Source organism: Cetorhinus maximus, chromosome 7 (genome assembly GCF_964194155.1).
Source record: "Cetorhinus maximus chromosome 7, sCetMax3.hap1.1, whole genome shotgun sequence".
NCBI classification, from domain to species: Eukaryota; Metazoa; Chordata; class Chondrichthyes; order Lamniformes; family Cetorhinidae; genus Cetorhinus; species Cetorhinus maximus.
The window spans coordinates 133,484,078-133,505,505 of NC_135885.1; the positions used below are offsets into that span (position 1 = coordinate 133,484,078).

The 21,428-nt window shown below is 41.9% G+C and overlaps 1 protein-coding gene across 3 annotated transcripts in view; it reads right to left on the reverse strand.

The window, feature by feature from the left end:
- lmo7a (LIM domain 7a) overlaps positions 1-21,428 on the reverse strand; it is a 225,703-nt gene that overhangs the window by 161,751 nt on the left and 42,524 nt on the right. For all 3 annotated transcript variants that reach the window (XM_078545979.1, XM_078545978.1, XM_078545977.1), the window contains exon 3: positions 9,005-9,075. In XM_078545979.1, coding sequence (XP_078402105.1) covers positions 9,005-9,075 — 71 coding nt within the window. The remainder of the gene's footprint in view (positions 1-9,004; positions 9,076-21,428) is intronic.

Below are 21,428 nucleotides of genomic sequence, written 5' to 3' on the forward strand. Positions count from 1 at the left end.
CAAATAACTTGAGATTCAAGCTCCCAGTTGATAGCTGAAAGAATGACATGTCAAAATTTCACAGCTGTAACAAATTAATAAAATCACTTTTAACTTTAAATACTATTTTCTTTCTGAAAGCAACTCACACTTTAAGCTACTGGCAAGCACGATACCTTTTATACTCATCACACGCCCCATGGAATTATAGCTCTTTTGGAAAACAGTCCATAGTTGCTCCCATTCCAATGGATTTCTGTATCCCTATTTCAACGAGTGGCAACTTGGAGTGACCATTTCCAGGTGCTTTCGTAGAGTTTCTTAAATCCACCACGAGTAGTAAAGTCTATTCGGATGATTCTTCTTCCCCCTAATCATATCAGGATGAATCTCCTGGAATCCTAAACAGCTGCACGATACATCTCTTCGGCTAGAGACCGTCTCCCTCCTGCATATGGTTATGGTAGCTTACAAAACCATATCAGCCTCTTCTCTCTGTTAGCCACACAAAACTGCTGTGTATCTCTGATATTAACTGACTTGTAGGGGACCTACAACCCGATCTCAAAAATGGCTTCTGCTGAAGAGTCATACGGACTCGAAACGTTAACTGTGTTCCTCTCCGCAGATGCTGTCAAACCTGCTGAGTTTTTCCAGGTATTTTTGTTTTTGCTCAAAAATGGCTTCCTCTGCCCTCTTTCCCCATGGCAACATGAAACATGCTAATCTTGGATCCAGGAAGAAATGTTAATTAGCCTCCCGAGAGACCAACTCTGTCATTGTAGAAGTAAACGGACAGTTTACAGCACAATTGTTTACAGCCTGGTACCTTCAACACCTTTCTGAGATTTCGGGAGACTTAAGAGTCTATTCATCATAAACTCAGACTGTTGCCATTGTCTCCGAGCATAAATACTTCGCACCTTCTTCTCAGCAAAACAATCTAAGCCTTCCTTTGATCTTCAACAATAAAACCACCCAGGTTTACTCTAGGGCAACGCCAGAACAAGTCATAAGACCCCCTCCATTTAAAGCTACAGTCCCAAAATATAATAACTTTATAAACCTCAGAGTTACAACAAACTGGTTCTTCAACACCCCGATCATGCAGCCACTCTAAATAAAAAGTGGAAACTGCGAGTAGTCTATGGAAATGCCGGAGTCATTACAATCAAGTCTAATACCCCTTTATCCATCATCAAATCAACAATGGTTGGATGGAGTGTAAAAGTTGAATCTGATTGTACTTTGTGATGGCGATTTTGAAATGTTTTGTAACGTTCGTCCAGATATTTTATGAATAAAGTATATTTTTCCAAAAAAAAACAATGGTCGGATGAAGGGACACCAGAGAAGAGTGCCTTTCTAGCCACCTCATCTGGAAGATCAGCTAACTCAGCAGGAATTGAACCCAACACCTCCTGGAACTGGACATTTTCTACTTGTACCGGTACTGACACACTGACTTGGAAAAATAATGTCTGACCCCCACAATCTTAAGATAATTTTCAAAAGTTCTAAGAACAGATTAGGAAGACTGAAATTGGATGATGCTCAGCATCAAAGCATTCACTTTATTGTAAAGCCTTGCCAATGTGATTAATGACAAGAGACTTGTTGCTGGAGAGCCAAGTGTCTGCAATGTGCAGGAAGTGCAAAATTGGAAGGGTATTTTCATTGGACAGTAATTTGGAGAGGAATGTTAGAGGACAGGTGCTGCCCCAACAACTGAAGCACATATCCTCCCAGTCCTGGGGATGGCAAGACTTACGGTGGTACGTGCAACTCTCTATGGTCACCCAATCAAACCTAATCAGATTAAAGGAATGTTAATGAAACCTTTGCTCACCATTTGTTTCTGTACCACACTACACAGACAGAAGCAAGACTTCAGCTTAGCAGTAACTTACCCGCCTCTGAATCAGGAGCTACAGCTTTCAAAAGCAACTTCAGGCAGCCCTGGCTCTCGATTCTGGATTAGAACCCTGTGGGAAACTGGTGCCCGCAGAGCATGGGTGCCCCACCATCACTCCATGGGCCGGAGAAACCCAGAAAACCCACCTTTTCTACAAAACTGTCTACCCTAACAGCTACGAGGGTGGTCACAGTCTGTCAGAGAGTTAATCAGCCTGTGAATCCTTTATTACTTCATGCTATGTGCCAAGGAGAGAAATAGTGTGAAGGTATAAAGATAATTAAACCGTGACAGGGAAGGCAAGCGCACACCTCACAGCTGTTGACAACAGGAGGAATAGTCCAGAGTAGCTGAGCATGCAGAAAAACTTCTCATCATGTCCGAGGGTTTGCCGCACTATGAACAATCTTTCTCCGCTGATTTCTAACGCCGCTGCCCTTGCTGCCAGTCCCACAGAGAGGCCAGTCCACATTCCGATTATCCATCCAGCCATCTTGCATCTTCCTTGGCCACATTTATCTTGCATTGCCTCTTTTTCCCCCCAAACACTCCCCTCCTGTTTGCATCACGTGTCCAAAATATGTGAGCTTCCCTGATATCACTGCTGCCAATAAAGTTCCTCTTAACACCAGCTTTCTCCAGCACCCACTCATTTGTCCGTTTGGCCTTCATGACAGATAATATAGGTCGGGGTCCTTTCATTTCAAATGCTCTTACTCGTCACTCTTCTTGATTGGTCCAGCTTTACAGCTCTATACTGTCACCGGCCACACAAGGGCTTTCAGAAGACCTATTTTCGCTATAATCTGTGGCTACTCTTCGCTCCTATGTGAGCTCACGACACCATGGCCCTTAAGTTTAGTCCAAATTTCTTTAATAGACTCTGCATCTTGCTTAATGAGTGACCCAAGGTAGCGGAAGGCTATCAACCTTTTCAAGCTGAACTCCAATAATCAGAATCTTGCAGATCTTTTCACCCATCCCCAATATAAAATCACAGAGTCTAAATGGCAACCTGGGAAATCCCAGCACTATAAGTGCCAGGCGTCTCCCATTTTACTTTGGAATCACTCGAGTTATGTGGGGAAAAATCAGAACAAGTGCACAATTAAATGTTGGAAAAGCTGTCCTATAATTGTGATCTGCTCTTAGCGTTAATATTCTCCATACAAAAATAGTACACGGATTATACCTTACCAGTAACCAAACACACAGTTCCAGATTTATTTTGAAGACAAGTTGATTTACATAAAACTCCACTGATAAGGTTATCAAATTTTCTATTCAGTCAACGCTTAGTCACTGTGCTGAATGGAGGAGTGTATCTATTCAAACATATGATTACAAAAGGTTTTTAATGCACCCTGATCCTGACTGACTCATAACCGGTAGGTTTACAGAATCAGGTAGCAACTTATTTTGCAATGGAGGAATTTTTCTTGCAAATGTTGCTTTGTGCTTCATAAAGTAATTCCCACACAATGAAACAAACTAAAGACCAACTTTGGTTCAGGCAGTTTTGGTGCTGTGACAGCAGCAGAAACACAAAAGATTCACACTTAGAACTGCAGGAAAGAGGGGCGGATCCCAGGGATTTGGGAAGCGACAACACTTCAGGAAATTTGGTCAATTTTTTTTTTCAGTCTGTACCCCCAAAAAGAAATGAAACAAATCCGCTTTGTGCTTCTATTTTTTATTTCAAATATATTCTGAAATGTAATGTGTGAAGATGGGTGTTACTATTTCAATATTTTGGGAATATAGTGGTATTCTGTAAAGAAGGGTACGCATGTGGTGTGCAGTGTGCATCCATGATCAATGAAACAGTGGTGGTGGGGGAATGGTTAGTAAAGCCAGCTTTTCTGTGGGAACAGAGAGATTAAAGGTAAAGGTGCTAGATGCATGCCTTTGTAATGAGAGGCTATGGTGAAGTTGAAGGTACGAGTAAATAGGTTGGGTTTTAAAAATTTGCTTTAATATAAGTAGGGATTTGGCTTTTCAGCTGTTAAATTTCAAAAGGGAGTTTAGAAGTGAAAAGGGGCTTTTACCACTTACAATGGTCTCATAAGTAAACAAGGGAAGGTTATTAAATTTTATTTGACCTATAAGAGGAGGCATTAGGAAAACATGAAATATTTTTTATACTTTGGAAAACTCGAGTTCAAAGAGGTGAATAGGACAAAGGAATCTAGGATGAAAGGGGAAAAGGATATTTAAGGAAAGATGTTGAGCCGAGTTGTGGGGCTGTGTGAGGGAGATGCCCTGAGACCAGATCTGTGCTGGGAGGAGGTGTGAAAGATGCGAACTTGAAGTACCGTCGCATTTTTAAGCCAGAGAAGTCTTTGTTTTCAGAAAGCAGTCAAGTTCAAAAACATTCTTTTGGATTTCCACAGCAGAGTGGAAGTGAGTGGCAAGTCATGTGGTATACTTTTACCAAAGTGACAGCACTTTTTGCCTTGGATAATATTACTGGGTTTTTATGGTTAAAAATCGATAAGGGAGCTGTTGCCAAGTAGTTTACTTGTGTGACCTGACCAAGTGGGAATTTTCTCGGATGTCAACGGTGTAATTTTAATCTTATGCGCTTAAGTTTTCTTTTCTTCTTCTTAATAAATCTTTTAATTTTAAAATCTCAGAAGTGTTACTGGGATTCTATGCTTCTGGGATCAGTAGTTCTTTCCCTCATTTTCAAAAAACTGATCATAACCCTTTTTTTGTTAAGACAAGTTTCCCTCTGGGATTTAGCTTGCTCAGCAAATAACATCGGCTGCGGTCGTAACAAGTGCACAACATGGCCAGAACTCTTGTGGTGTTTGTAAACCTCACCATGAACTGTGCTGAGTACATAATTATTGGCAGGGGTCAATTGGGACATCAGCACAGATAGTACTTAGCATCCTGAACTTGAGTGTTTGGAAAGTGAAGGGAAGAGAGAAGGACAGGCAGCGCAAGGGTCTCCTGTGATGCCTATGGAGGAAACATGAACCACTCTCTAGTGAATACTATTCACTTCAGCCACTCCCTGTCATAGCAAGTTCTGCATTCTCGTCATTCTTTGGGTGATGCTACTGAGGCGGAGGTAGCCGGTCTTAGAGATCGTGTGGACGTGTGGTCGGAAGTTCATATCAGGGTCAAAAGTGACACCAAGGTTATGAGCAGTCTGCTTTAACCTCAGGCAGTTGCCAGGGTGAGAGATGCCTACAGAGAAAATATGAACCACTCTCAAATGAATCCATTCACTTCAACCACTCCCATGCCATCTTCCTGTAATGCCTCTCCACCAATGCCCATCTCAGTGAGCCTACATTTGTCTGGTTCCATTCTTACCTATCAGTTGCATTGGCTTCTCATCCTGCTCCTGTACCATTACCTCTGATGTCCCTCAAGGATCGCTCCTTCACCCCCACCTTTTTCCACCGCTGTAGCATCACCCAAAGAGTGATGAGAATGCAGAACTCACTTACACAGGGAGTGACTGAAGTGAAGAAGAATTTAAGGGAACTTAGACAAGCATTTGAGGAAGAAGAGAAGAGGGATACAATAGAGAGATTTAAATGAGGAAAGACAGGAGGTGGCTCCAGTGGAGCTTAAATCCCGGCATAGGGACACTGGGCCGAATGGTCTGTTTGTGCTATATATCTTATGTTATCACTGAACTTCACCCCTGCCTCAGCTCGTCTGCTGCCAAATCCCTCATTCATGCTTTTGTTACCGTTAGGCCTGACTATTGCAATACAGACATGACTAACCTCGCACATTCTACCCCTCTGTAAACTCGCAGTGATCCAAAACTCTGCTGCCTGTGTCCATGCTCGCACTAAGTCCCATTCACCTTTCACCCCTGTGCTCACTGACCTACATCGACTCCTGGTCAGGCAACACTTCCGTTTTACATTTCTCATGCAGCCCATTTTGATCAGAGGGAGTTGTTGGAGGGCTGTTAAAACTCCAGAGTGGAGTAAGAGTTGAAAACAAAAGTTACAGCCATGCCACAAAGAAATCATTAGGAACAGAAGATTAGAAAATAGCTAGTATAACATTAGTCCTTAAAAAAAATAATTGCACAAAGGACTAGTGAATTTAGGAACACTGAAAAATAGGACAGGAAGAGACATTGGCACATTCAAAAATCAAAATCCTCGATTGGTTTATCCTTCACATAAGGATGACCCAGCAAACTACAGACCCGTGAGGCAGTCCAACACCTGTTATAGATATTATTAGAAGACATCCTGAAAGAGGGGATAATGAAACAACCAGATAAGTATGCAACTGGAAGAGGAAATCTACATGTGGTTAATAGAAATTCTTTGGATGTGATACATTTAGATTCCAGGAAGCCTTTTGAAATGATGCCACACGAGTATTCAGACCGCAAGATAGGAAGGGGCAGAATCGGGGGCTTCTGAAGTGGTCTGAAAATGATCTAAAGCACAGAAAGCAAATAAAAATGGTGGAACGGTGACCAACGTGGCAAGGAATCACATGTTGAATGCCACCAGGATCATTGCTAGGGTCATCATTATATATTTTAAAGAAATACACAATTTTAAAAAATGAGGTGGAGAGAGGCAACAAGCCATTTATGTCCGTTGACACAGCAAACAGGGAGAGTGGGAAACTTTTAAAACATGCAAGACAAACATCAAGGGACTCAGGTTAGTAAGGTGACTCAGTGAGTGACAAATGGCACAATGTACAATGAAGACACTCACAGTGACAGCACAAACCAAAGACTCAAGGCGTAAGATATGAGAATGAGTGTTTGGAGGCATTGGTGCAAGACTCACTAAAATCAGTAGAATCGAGTGCAGGAACAGAAAGGATAGCATGAATCAGATGCTGAACTCTTCAGCCAGTCAAATAAGAGCACAAATCTCAGGAGGTGAAGATAATGTACAATCTTAATCACATCTAAAGTACTGTGTACAATTCTGGTCACCATCCTGCAACAAGATGATTTAACAAATGAAGCCAATGCAGAAAGAGGTAACCAAATAAATCTAACTGGAGGTACCTGAGCTATGAGGAAGATTTAAAGAGTTCTCAGTCTCTAGAACAAAGCTCTAAGATACTTAAGAGAATGGACAATAAATTTTTAAAAATAAAGACATTAAACTGAGATGTAATATTTTATATATTGCCATAAATTCTAGAACCAAGGTAAACCTTGGAGTCAAGCTTAGGAGGCAAGGGGCACAGTTCAGAACTCTCTCCTCCATCCCCACCCCCTTTCCGTTTTTTCCCCCTCCTTTTTGTTTTTTCCAATAATTTATATAGATTTTTCTTTTCCCACTTATTTCCATTATTTTTAAATGTATTTCCATCCATTGTTTTATCTCTACCTTTTAGCCTTTTTAGATTCCTTCACCCCACCCCACCCCCACTAGGGATATCTGTACCTTGTTTGTCCTGCTTTCTACCCTTAATTAGCACATTGCTCAGATAATATCACCACCCTCAACACCTCTTTGTCCTTTTGTCTGTGACATCTTTTGGTTATCTCCACCTATCACTGACCCTCTATCCAGCTCTCTTGTCCCAACCACCACCGCCACCACCACCCTCCCCCACCACCCCCGCCCCCTTAAACCAGCTTATATTTCACTTCTTTTCTGTTTTTACTTAGTTCTGTTGAAGGGTCATGAGGACTCGAAACGTCAACTGTGCTCCTCTCCACCGATGCTGCCAGACCCGTTGAGTTTTTCCAGGTGTTTTTGTTTTTGTTTTGGATTTCCAGCATCCGCAGTTCTTTGCTTCTATATCAGTTCAGATTTAAGTGTTTATGCGAAGGGTAACACCTCTCCCTCGAGGTACCACCCCCAAGAGGGCATTGGCAACCATGGACTTGCACTGGATTGGTCCATGATTATGCTTCACAAAGTGCTGCAGTGGTTTGCCGTTGCCTTCTGCAGTGTGGATGACCAGGAAACTCTCTCGCTCTTACCACATGCCACCAGGTGTATTGGAAGGGTTTACAGGCTGATTATCAACCCGTTTGGCCACATTATGCACACAACTTCCATGGTCATCAGGCCCTGGAAGTGAAACGTGAACTTGGAGCTTCTGGCCCAGAGGTAGGGGCACTATCAATGCACCACAAGACCTCCAAAGGGTAACAAAGCATGTTAAATGGACTTCCAGAGGAGACAGGCAGTGTGGGTAAATTGAAGGGAGAGTGGGTAATTCCGAGGTCTTTGCTTTTGAGACCACACAGATGGACTGCAGATTTTTCAGTCCTGTACTTTCCAATATTCCCAAATTTGGGCATACAAAATTCATGTGATTAAATTCCTAGTGAAACAAGTCTTTTTAGCATTGTACATGGAATCTACATTGAGGAATATTTTGAGGTCAGGGTTAATTAGGTTTAATTTCATAAGAAATGTTTTCTCCACTTTTCACAAGAGATATAAATGTGTTACTGCATGATCAATACAAAGCAACAAGGGGTAATGATGCAAATGCCCAACTTGCAATGCTTTCCTCTTTCCACCACCCCCCCACCCCAATAAAAGCACTGTGGTTTTGTCATTATGGTGTCTGATACACACACGTTCCCACTATCAAACTTGAGCCCCCACATAAAGGGATTAAGAAATCAAGACAAAGAGTTCCTATTTGTAGAAACACAGCCAATTATCCAAGTCCAAAGGAAAGCAAGAGCCAAAGCTTGAGGTGGGGTTTTAAATGTGCAATGTAGCAATACTGGACATCAACCCATTAAAAAATAAACCACATAGCCCACAAATACTGATAAGGTCCTGACCGCTTGTCCAGCCAGGGCCAACTGACACAACGAATTACTGGTTTGTAAAACTATTTGTAGACATATTGGGAGCATCCCAACGCCCAGTGAAATGTATACCTCCTGTGTTCCCTTGAACAAGTTAGGCTTCCTGGTCTAGTGGTGCCCTCAAATATTCATGGATTCTCTGAATGAAATATCACTGTTAATTCTACCAGAGTGAATGTTGAGTTGTGTTCAATGTTGCATTGCCAGAGTATACCTGAACTAAACACAGTCTCATTTAACCCTTCATTCTGTCCCACTCCCCCAAGGGAACAAAATGGAAACCGTTATTGCATGCACACAATACTCTTACATACTCGCAAAGCAAAACTCCATCTTCCAGCGCCGATCGAAAATCTTTGTTGCCAAAACTCTTCCCAGTAACCACCTACAAAAGAAATAAAGACAGTTCGGATCAGTTAAATATTTGTCATTCCAAATCTTTCAATCCTAGGATACAATAACAAAAGATTATAACAGGAAAACATTTCATAACATAAATAAATCATGTGCCAAACTGCATTCACTTTCACAATGCAGTAGGACTGCAGTATAAATTTTGGATGCGTAATTGATGAGAAATATAACACTCAGTATCAAGAATTACTCCTGTCTTAAGGGTATTTTGTAAAATGCATACAATGCAGTATTTCAGCTAACTCAAAACACGTAGGCTATTATAAAAGTCATTATATTACCAGCACACACCCAGAAACAGCCACACAAATATGCTCCAAATCTTTTTGAAAACAAGGCTGACAATTTTCACTCAAAGCAAAAGCCAGGATCCAATTATTTTGAACATTGTAAAAATAAGCATGTTGTTTTCCCTACACTCTGTCTGCTAAAACTACACAAGGTCATCTTGGAATGCAACGATAACACCCCCCCAGCTTCTTTTCTTTACCACAAACCATCTTCACAAACCCCCCTCTCCTTTGTCTCCCCCCCCCGCCTGCATCTTTAAGTGCGAGGAGCTCATGAACTTCTTTGTCACTAAGACTGAGACCGTCCAATCAGCTGCCTCTTCCCCTAGCCCATTAGGCAGAACTTCCTCCAAAGCTCTCCCCCCCCCCACCCTGTCCTGGTTCTGACCTCCCACCTTTCTCTAATTTTTCTCCCATTCCCCCTTATGCCCCCTCTCAGCTCATTTCGTCCATGAGATGCACCTCCTGCTCCCTCAATCCTATTTCCACTAAACCGATGATTATCCAACATTCCCTCTGGTCTCCGAGTTAGCTAATATTGTTAATAGTTGTCTCACTTCAGTACTGCCTCTGAGTGTCTTATTGTCTCCTGAAGCTATGCCCACGTTTCAATCCCTTCAGTCAGGTTTCCACCTCCACCATCGTACCAAAGCAGCACTTGTCGAAGTCATAGACGACATCCCATATGACGGTGACAAAGGTAAACTTGCCCTCCTCGTCCTTCTCAACCTGTCTGCAGCCATTAACATGGTTGACCATGTCATACTCCTCCAACACGTTCAGCTGGGTAGGACTACATGCACCAGGTTCCATTCTTATCCATCTAGCCGTGGTCAGAGAATCACCTGCAGTGGCTTCTCTTCACATCCTGCACCGTCACCGCTGGTGTCCCCCATGGATCCATCCTTGGCTCCCTCCTACTTCTCACCCGCATGCTGCCCCTTGGTGACATCATCCAAAACAGTACCAGTTTCGATAATTAGGCAAACAACACCCACCCTCTACCTCTCACGACTCCTCCAGTGTCACTAACTTATCAGAATGTTTGTCTGACATCTAGTGCTAGAAAAATTCTCTCCAACTAATCACTAGGAAAGACCACTGGGAGTTTGTTGCTCCCCGTGATAAATTTTGTTCCTGTACCACCAGTACCATCCCTCCTGCTGGCAACTGCCAGGGTCCAAAGCAGACAGTTCACAATCTCGGTGCCATATTTCACCCCGAAGTGAGCTTCTGGCCACATAGCTGCAACATCGCTAAAATCACCCAGTTCCAACTCCATAACATGCCCGCATTGTTCCCCCCCAACCTCACCTCATCTGAAACCCTCATTTATACCTCCAACTGCCTGGACCCTGAACTCTGGAATTTCCTCCCTAAACCCCTACGCCTCTCTACCTCAAATTTCTCCTTTCAGGTGCTCCTTAAAATCCACCTCTTTGACCAAACCCTCAATCATTTTCCTAATATCTCCTATTTCAGAATGCCCCCATGAAGCAGCTTGGACTATTTTATTAAACTACATAGTTACAAGTTGATTTGGTTGTAACCCACATGGTTACTTGTATATTCTACTCATAAGCAATTAAAACGTGCAAATCAACAATTTCACCCAGTGAGTAACACAGCTATGAAATCTGAAATTTAAATCTCCATCCTGTGCCAAGTTAATTAATCGCAACCAAAGTGACATTCAGGATTTGCCAGCAGGTCTTAAGAGTTTGCTATTCGGCAATTGAAACCCTCTCCTTGCCAAAAAGCTTAGCAGTGGTCAATAGTGGCCACTTAAGCAAGGAATTGGTGGGTGGCGTGCATAAGAAAGATAAAGGGAAGCCTTTGGAAAGGAGGTGGAAATATTCACAAGAAATAAGAAGACAAACCACTACACAGAATGAAGATTATTGATGATGAATTACAGGGTAACTTTACTGCTTTGTGTGTGTTATGTGAATGTAATCCAAGCTAAAATTATCCAAAGGCATAACATTTTAGTCCACAAAACACTCAGGCATGCAACATGCGGTTACAAGCCCCCAAGGCATATTTTTACAATGTTACATGTATTGTACTACTTCACCTCCAGAATATCTCAGCCTTTGGGAATTCACTCAGCTCAGATGTTCTTTTGTGAAGCTGGCATTGTTCGAAAGGTTACCATGTGTGACAAGCTCTGCTGCAGAGCTGTGAAAAGCCAACATGCACTGAGTTAAATAAAATACAGTGCAGTAGCAGGCTGGAACATCACTTCATAAAATTAACAGGATATCAAGCTAAAGGCTCATTCAATATACTTTTCACTTGGCATTCATGAACAAGGGAGAGCAAATAAGTAAATAAACAAAATTGATTTTGATCAACAGTTACCAAGCGTTATCCAGTGATCCTTAGTGGAAAATGTGGACATTGAGAAGGTAGAGAATCTAGATTGTCTATGGTGTTCTCTAGAGGAAATCACTCGTCAACTCTTGGAAGTTGACTTCAACATGGAAGAATGGCCACTGAAAGATGTAAAATCTACTGAGGTTGAAGATGTATTTGAAGATTGTCAAAGAAAGAGCTTATCCCAAAACACTTCAGCCAATGAAATGATTTTTGAAGTACAGCCAGTGTTGCAAGGTAGGATACATGGCAGCTAATTTGTATACCGCTAGGTCCCACGAGCAGCAATGAAATAAATGAGTACGTGACCTGATTTAGGGATGTTGACCAAGAGATAAATTATTGGTCAGGATACCAGGCAAACTTTCCTGCCCCGCCCACCCTTTGAATAGCCACCTCAGGCTGTAATGTGGTTTCGGTTTGATGTCTCATCTGGGCTGTGCAGCACTCTCTCATTGCTCAAGTGAAGCAACAGCCAAAATTCTGACCTCAAATCTCCTGAACTCATGACCTTCTGATTCACCAGGGGAATGTGGTGTCATTGGGTCAAGGCTGATGCCTGTCAGAATACATGGCACCAGGGGCAGGTGTGGGACCAGAAAGCTGATCATTCCGTAGCACACTATTACAATTCTTTCTTCCACTGTAACCTAAAGCACACCAGCAGAGGCTGTTTTGTACATTATCAATGGTTACTGCACAAATTAGTGAACAACTCTCAAAGTTGCCTGAGAACCAGTTGTGGGAAGGAAACAGAAAATCCAGCTGATTTTCTCTTTCATTTTGAACACCTCCACCTCTCCAATAACCTATTTCCCAGCCTGTTTGCAAAGGCAGGGCATAAAGATCAAAATCAACAAATTATACATGTAGGCGTATTTACATTCGAGAGAGAGGGAAAAAACAAGTTGCCTTTGCCAAATTACTAACCACAGAACCAATGTCCCACTATGTAATCCTCAGGTTTACTGCTATACTGCAAAAATGCTGCACCAGAACTAGAAGTGCAAGGTGAATATGAATGCTCAACCTTTCAAGTATTGGCCAAAGTCAGATTATTTCCAAGAGCTCTGAATAAAATGTAAGCACTGATGCAATCAATCACTAGCAGACACACACACACACTCACTAAAAGAGTCTGCCTTTCTACCCCTGTGAAAACAGCTAACTGCCTAACAATCTTTCAAAAGTTAATATAAAGCAAGTGACTTTTGTAACTAATGGGTCTCCACTAACTGCACAATTGTTGGCATTCTTCATCTGGCAATTCCCCCACATTACAGTACAGGACCAGCAATACGACAATAGCTGTTAATTTCCCCCTACAGGAATAGCACCACCTGCTGGAGAGGGAACTGTATTGACGTTATGCACATTGGCTTCACTTGTCAACAATGCCACTCAGTAATATTTCAATCTGCGGCAAGCACTTTTTTTTTTCAACTACAATTCCATTTAGAATTTTATGCAAGTAATATACAAACCTGGCCAGTGACAAAGAATGCTCTTACACTCCATTTTAGAAACACAGAAAATAGGAGCGGGAGTAGGTCATTCGGCCCTTCAAGCCTGCTCCGCCATTCAATATGATAATGGATGATCCTCTATCTCAATGCCATACTCCCACTCTCTCCCCATACCCATTGACACCTTTAGAAATCTATCCATTTCCTTCTTAAATATATTCAGTTACTTTGCCTCCACAGCCCTCTGAGGTAGAGAATTCCACAGATTCACTACCCTCATGAGTGAAGATGTTACTCCTCATCCCCTAATTGGCCCACCCTGTATCCTGAGACTGTGACCCCTTGTTCTAGACCCCCCCACCCCACCCCACCCCAGCCAGAGGAAATGTCATCCAAGCATCCAGTCTGTCTATCCCTGTCAGAATTTTATACATTTCAATGAGATCTCCTCTCATTCTTCTAAACCTCAGTAAATATAGGGCCTGGTCAACCCAATATATCCTCATACGACAATCCTGCCATCCCAGGAATCAGCCTGGTGAACCTTTGCAGTGCTCCCTCTATGGCAAGTATATCCTTCCTTAGTTAAGGAGGCCAAAACTGCACGCAATACCCCAGGTGTCGTCTCACCAAGGCCCTGTGCAGCTGCAGTAAGACATCCTTGCTCCTGTACTCAAGTCCTCTCGCAATGAAGGCCAACATACCATTTGCCTTCTTAAATTCTTGCTGCACCTGTATGCTTGCTTTCAGTGATTGGTGTACAAGGACATCCAGGTCCCTTTACAGATCAACATTTCCCAATCTATCACCATTTAAATAATACTCTGCCATTCTGTTTTTCCAACCGAAGTGGATAATTTCACACTTAACCACGTTATTCTGCATTTGCCATGTATTTGCCCACTCGCTCAGTTTATCTAAATCACCTAGAAGCCTCTTAACACCCTCCTCATCACTCACATTCTCATCAAATTTCATGTCGTCAGCAAACTTGAAAATATTACAATTAGCTCCCTTATCCAAATCATCGATATATATTGCAAATAGCTGGAGCCCAGGCACTGATCCCTGTGGCACCCCACCAGTTACTGCCTGCCACTCCAAAAGATCCATTTATTCCTACTCTGCTTCCTGTCTGCTAATCAGTTCTCAGTCCATGCCAATATATTACCCCCAATCCCATGTGCTTTAATTTTGCATACTAACTTATGTGGGACTTTATCAAAAGCTTTCTGAAAATCCAAATATACCACATCCGCTAGTATTCCCTCAAATTACGGCCTCAAAAATCTCCCGCAGATTTGTCAAACATGATTTCCCTTCCCAAGTTGACTTACAAAATATCAACGAGATTAGACAAAGTGTCCTGTTATCACATCCTTTAACAATAGACTCTAGCATTTTCCCTACTACTGATGTTAGGCTAACTGGTCTGTAATTCACTGTTTTCTCCCTCCCTCCCTTTTTTAAAAAATAGTGAGGTTACATTTTCCACTCTCCAACCTGCCTGAACTGTTAGAATCTACAGAATTTTGGAAGATGACAACCAGCACATCCACTATTTCCATGGCCACCTCCTTTAGTCCCCTGGGATATAGGTAGTCAGGTGCTGGGGATTTGTCAGCTTTCAGTCCCATTAATTTCTCCAGCGTTATTTTTTAGTCATACTAATTTTCTTCAATTCCTCCTTCTCACCAGTTCCCTAGCATTTCTGGGATTTTTTTTGTCTTACTCCGTGAAGACAGAACTAAAGTAGTTGTTTAGTTGCTCTGCCATTTCTTTGTTCTCCATTATAAATTCTCCCGTTTCAGATTGTAAGGGACCTACATTTGTCTTCACTAATCTTTTTCTTTTTACATACTTATAGAAGCTTTTACAGTGTGCCTTTATATTCCTTGCTAGTTCACTCATACTCTATTTCTCCCCTCTTAAAATCAACCTCTTGGTCCTCCTTTGCTGAATTCTAAACTGCTCCCAATCCTCAGGCTTGCTACTTTTTCTAGCGACTTTATATGCCTCCTCTTTGGGTCCAATATTATCCTTAATTTCTTTTGTTAGCCATGGTTGGGCTGCTTTTAATGTTGTGTTTTTGTGCCAGAAAGGAATGTATAACTGTTGCAATGCATACATTCATTCCTTAAATATCGAACTAATTCTAATGACAACTGTCCATAATGAGCCATTTCCCTTCACTTTCAAGTGAAGGGAAATGTTAAAGAATGATTAAGTCAGAACCAGCCTTCTGGAAACTGGTCCAAATTCTCACCATTTATAATGTTGGGCATATTAGGTCAGCATCAGAACAACTATACGCATATACATACACACACATGTGCACACACACTCTGTACTATGATCTCAAGTTAACAAAAGCGCAATTTTAGAGTAAATACATATTTTTCTAGTTTAATACAAATTGCCTGACAAGATAATCATATTGGTGAACCTACAATTACAAACTGGTGTGCCAGTGTGGAAAATAGCTTTCCCACAGCATCCAGAAACATCAACACCCAGCTTGTGCTTCAGGGTTAATATAGTGGCAGACAAATTCAACACTACACAGAAAAATTACTGTTTTGCTGAAAGACACAACATTTGTAAATGGTGAAAATGTTTAATATAGAGTGTTTTACAGGAAGTTACTCTTGCCCTGATTGCACATACCCTTATCATCAGCGACATTTAATTTGGACTAATTTGCATTTGACTTTGGATGGGAAATTAACCTTAAAAATGTTAACATTTCAGCGAAAGTGTAACTGGAAAATGCATCTCGAGCCTAAACCGAACTTCAAACCTCACATCCATTCCATCACCAAGACAGCCTGTTTTGACATCCAAAATTAGGCCCTCCCTCTGTCCTTACTGCAATCAGAACCCTTATCTGTGCTTTTGTCACCTCGAGACTATTTCTATCATGCTAACAAAAGCTCGACCCTACAAAAACATCAGCCCATCTAGGATGCTAGCTGCATCCTATTCTCTTGAATGATCTTCCTCCATTTCCTGCTCAATGTCCATTATCTCACCCCTTTTATTAAGTCCCTTGGGGCATTTCACAACATTGAAAGATTTTTTTAAAGAAGTGTTAGGTTAGTGTTACTGAATAGCAAAATCGAAAGCACAAACCCTCACTTGTTTTCTTCCCCATCTCTGAGCTAAGGATATAGCCCAGCTCGGCAGTGATCAGACAACTTCATCACATAGACCAGAGAATAACCTGGGGTCCAGGAACACGCCAGGCATTGCATTTACCCAGTAAGTCAGTAAGGGTGTGGGATGAAATAGTACCTCTTTCAAAGATCTGGTACAGGCATAATGGGCTAAATGGCCTCCCTCTATAAAGTATAATCCAATGTCAACAGGGAAACTCTGATTTGATGGTTCCTTAGTAGAAGCCAATTAGTAAAATTCATCATTGATTATCCACAAGTCATTTTCATGCCACTTCTGTTAACTATTATGACCTTCAATCATTTTATAAGATGCGACAATGAGCCCCAGCATGGAATGATCTAGATTTAATTCCTCATCGTACCAATTAAGTAACTCCAGCCAGATTGGCATCAAGGGAGTACAACTGGCCTCAGCGCGTACATGAAAATAGGACCATGTTTTGCTACAATAAATGATCACAGCCAGCATTGATGAGACTAAAATCAGCATGATTTATCATTAAGAGGGAAAGGAAGGTGAATTTAAACGGCACTCAAAAAAATTATGTAACCTTTGCACAGCTAAAGAATTTTGATCACTAGAAGGCTGGATTGTACAACAATACATTCTTCCTCACATTACTGTGTCCATGAATTCACTTTAAGAGAGTTGTCACTGGGCATCAATTACACACCATTAGCAGTTCTCATTTTACACCATAAAGGCAACTTCAGATCTATTACAAAGGTCTTAATTATACTAAACATTAATATCAAATAACTAAACCACAAACCCTGCTTCAACTTAAATTCCACCTTAAGGCAAGGATTCACTAGAAGATGCTTCACAAGTAACTATGCTATCTTGTTAGAGAATTCCAATACTTCTATAAATACACAATGGCAAAACATCGACAAACAGACGTGACAAATAGATTTTGTGAGGGTTAAGACAGCCAAGTGCCAAAGATGGATTTGTTGGCAATTTAGAACAAGATTTAGGATTGCAGAGATTTTAGATCCTTAGATACCTCGCATTTAAAATCAGAGATCGATCTATATCCCCATGGTATTTCAGTCTCTTAGAGGGTATTTTAACAATAACTTTATATGTTGTGGTAATGATCACAATTGAATGGATTGGTATATGAGGCGCATGGGGGTGGGGGCGAGTCGGAAATTAAGAAGTGGTTGAAACAAATCCACACAAAAATATTTTTAAAGGGAGAAATAGGCAAAAAATATGAGGAATAAGACAGGTGGAATAATCAAATAAGGAAATGAGGAAGAAGGGGAAAAAGTTCAATGCAGTGATAAATGTGAGAAAGCTAACATTGAATTATATATATTTACCAATCCTATTAAGGATCAGTACTGTTTGGGAATAGGAGTGGTGATGGCCTATTTTATAATGCAGTATTGCATTGGTTGGTTTAACTATATTCAGTGTACAATTCAAAAACAAAAATGGGTGAGTATTCTGATTGCACTCCGGAAAACTATGCAACAGCACAACACCTTCCCTCCAGCCCCCGGTGAAGATCGACAGTGAGGTCCCGGGAAACGTGGACCATCTTCCATATCTCGATAAAGGCAGACAAGGATGAGGAAATTCATCATCGCCTCACATATGCCAGCTCAGCCTTCAGCTGACTGAGGAAAAGGCAATTTGACAACCAGGACCTCAAGTCTGAGGCCAAGGTCACGGTGAGGTGGTGAACTCTCAAAACCAGCTCCGCTGGGTGTGCATGTCGTTCACATGCCTGACACCAGACTCCGAAAGCAATTCTTCAAGAACGCAGTCGTAGCAGAAAATTCCCAGGAGGACAGCAGAAACGCTTTAGGAATATCCTCAAAGCATCCCCGAAGGGATCAAACATCCCCGCCAACTCATGGGAGTTCCCGACTTGTGCAGAAGGCTCATTCAGGAAGGTGCCAAATACAGGTCTTATCAGGAACACGGAGAGGAAAAGGTTGGAGAGAGCAGACAAACCTCCAAACAACTCACCTACCAGACCCATCAAGCGCCACCTGCCCGACAGAGTCCGCAGATCAGGCATTGGGCTTATCAGCCATTTCAGAGCCCTCAAACTGGGCTGGGAAGCAAGTCATCCTCGATTCAGAGGGATTGGCCAAGAAAATGTTATAAGATGGCTTATTTCATTCAACTCAAATGTAAAAGTACTCATACTGTACATCAGTGACAGCTAAGAACTGCATACAGAGTTCCTCAAAAATACAAGTAGTCAAGTGGAGTACACAAGACTCCTGATTTGGGTTTGATATTGTGATTAAAATGGTGTTCCCTAAGGTTCTTTGTCACAAGTGAAATTCTGTGGGGTAGGAAGCTGGAGGGAGAGTGGGAAATGCGTCAAATATTAACACAATGCCCTTTCATCTCCAGGGCATGGGCTCAAATACAGAATAAAACCCAGAAATGCAGCAAAAGCTGATAATCTGAAACAGACTTGTATCCTTCCCAGGCAGCTGATAGGGAGCAGGGGCTGTGGTGATTTTCATATGTGATGGGCAGAGGATTCATTTCAGTCATTAAATTCATAAAAGTACATTATGTAAAGTCAACTTTCTCATGTATTGCGCAAACGAGATCAGTTTCTTGTGGCACTCTGAGGTGCCTCACTACATTTTATATATTCCGTGTCAAACATACAGCCCGAGGGATTTTACTTGATTTCCAACCCTTCTGTACACTATGATGGGAGGGCCCTAGACAGTTGCCTTTCCCCATTGCACCTTTGTGGCAGCCGTAGTCTCAGCACGTACACTCGGCATGTAGTGTTGACCTTGGAACATGCCGCTCTGCACCACACTGTTGCTGACAGCTCTTTGCAGTGCAAGAACAGCAAATTTCAGGCAGACCAAAGGGCATCTTTCACCAACTTGATAGTCTTCCAGCAGTGGTTGACTTTATCTCAGTGTGCATCCCTGGGAATTTCCCGTACAGCACACAATCCTGTGTTACAGAACTACTTAGGGTGAACCTCGGCAAAAACCACAGCATTCTTGCCAGGTCTGCTTTGGAAAGGCACATCCCAGAAGGAGGTGAACAATGGTCTCTTTCCCCAGCACAGCAGCCATCTCAAGGGCAAGGGTCAGACTACAGGAGTGCAGAAAGAATCTGACTGGGATGGCCCTCCTCACCAGCAGTGAAGCTACGTATTGGTGCTTGTTTGAAAATTCTGGCGGTGAGGCATTCTGCCAAGTGAAACCGAGGACTCTCTGGATATAAAACACTATTGCCATAAAGGGCTGATACGTTCTTAATTCATGCGACATTAGCCAAACTCACCTCAATTCTTCACTAGCTGTTTTTTTCCACTAGGGGAAACATGGGAAGTGATGTAGAATTGATCATTGGGAAACTGGCACTGGAAGAGATGTTATTCTAAAATTGGGGCTAAGTAAATGGAACTTCACTCTGCAGCTGGCTGTGCTGTACCTCACGAGGATGACAATAGTTTGCATTTATATTGTGCTTTCGAGACAGAAAAAAATCATTCCAAGGTGCTTTGTGGTCAATGCTGACAACGCTGAATCTCACTTTCAACACTCCAAAATTCTAAACTTTAAAGCACAAAATTATTCTCAAGAGAATTGAAACCACTTCAGACGTGTTCTGCCCCACAGTGATGATGTGCGGGAGTGACACTGGCAACGACCACAGAACTCGTGGTTATATTTGTTTCTTAGCATAGATTAAAATCATTTTTACAAGTTTTGCAAACTTCGTGGATACAAACTTTCAAAAACTACATTCCTTAAAATTTACAAACCTGCATCTTTGAAAACGCACACAAATTGTCACCTATGCTATGAAGGAGAGATCCATCTCCCCTCTGCTACACTTGCCAAGACGTTTGACAAGCTTAACCATAATATAACTAAATGTCACTCATTTATGATTTTCACAGAAGAATTTAGTGGAATTTAAATGTGTCCCTGAAACAATAGTACAAGCTTTGTAATAATAGGATCAATTATCTATTCGTCAATTCTGCTACTGTATCTGAACGCTCATCAAACCTACCTCTTGGCCCAAGCTCTGGGATATGCATCCCAATATCTTCTGTGGCGTGGTGTCAAATTTTGTTTGATGATGGTCATGTGAAGCACCTTGGGGCATTGCACTACATTAATCTGTATCTGCTTGTACCTGCACTTACCAGCAGGAGATCTGCTGCCATGGTGTGTCACGCTCATCTTTCTTGCGCCATCCTCACAGATCCACAGTAGCTCGTCTACAATGGCTCTGTGACATCCATCATCCAACTACGCCTAGGTGGACCCCTCTTTCTGCTGCCCTCCATTTTGTCTTCTAGATTAATGCTAAAGACGCTGTATAAAATGAAAGTTGTTGCTTTGTTGACAAGAGGATGTGGGGTTGCAGAGGACATGGGAAGGCCACAAGGGAGCAGCTTAGTATATTGCGAGCGAGTTCAAACACGATCCCAAAATTCTGCAACTAAACAGCTGATGAGCGTGAGGTGGAAATAATTGCTCCTCAGGCCAATCCAGCTAGTTTGGCAATCAAGTTATTCACGTTGTTACTTTCCCAGCAGTTTTCAGTAGGAAGATATTAGTCGGTTAGTGACCAATCATGGCTGAAGTGCCAGTAAACAGGATTGAGAAGCTTATCATTTAGGATGATAATTTCACGGCTGCTAATCATTTTGCAAGTGTAGGGCAGAGGACAAACATTTGTGGCACTTGGCTGAAGATTCCTATTCAGGTAGTACCTCACCATAAGTTTCAAATCATTGAGTGAGTATGGTTATTTATGTACAGATTAAATAGAAATTGTGCTAGAACTAAACCCAGAAAGACGACATTGATTTGGCATTCCCATGAGCTGGCACAGTTAGCCATATATACACTATTAGCCCCATAGCTGCAGTTCTACCAAGGGATCCAATATGGTAGAACATTCTACATCAGAATACCAGACTGTGTCCGGCTGCTGTTAAACCAAAGGAAAAAATATCAGTCTGGAAGCTTTGCTTAAAGCTATTT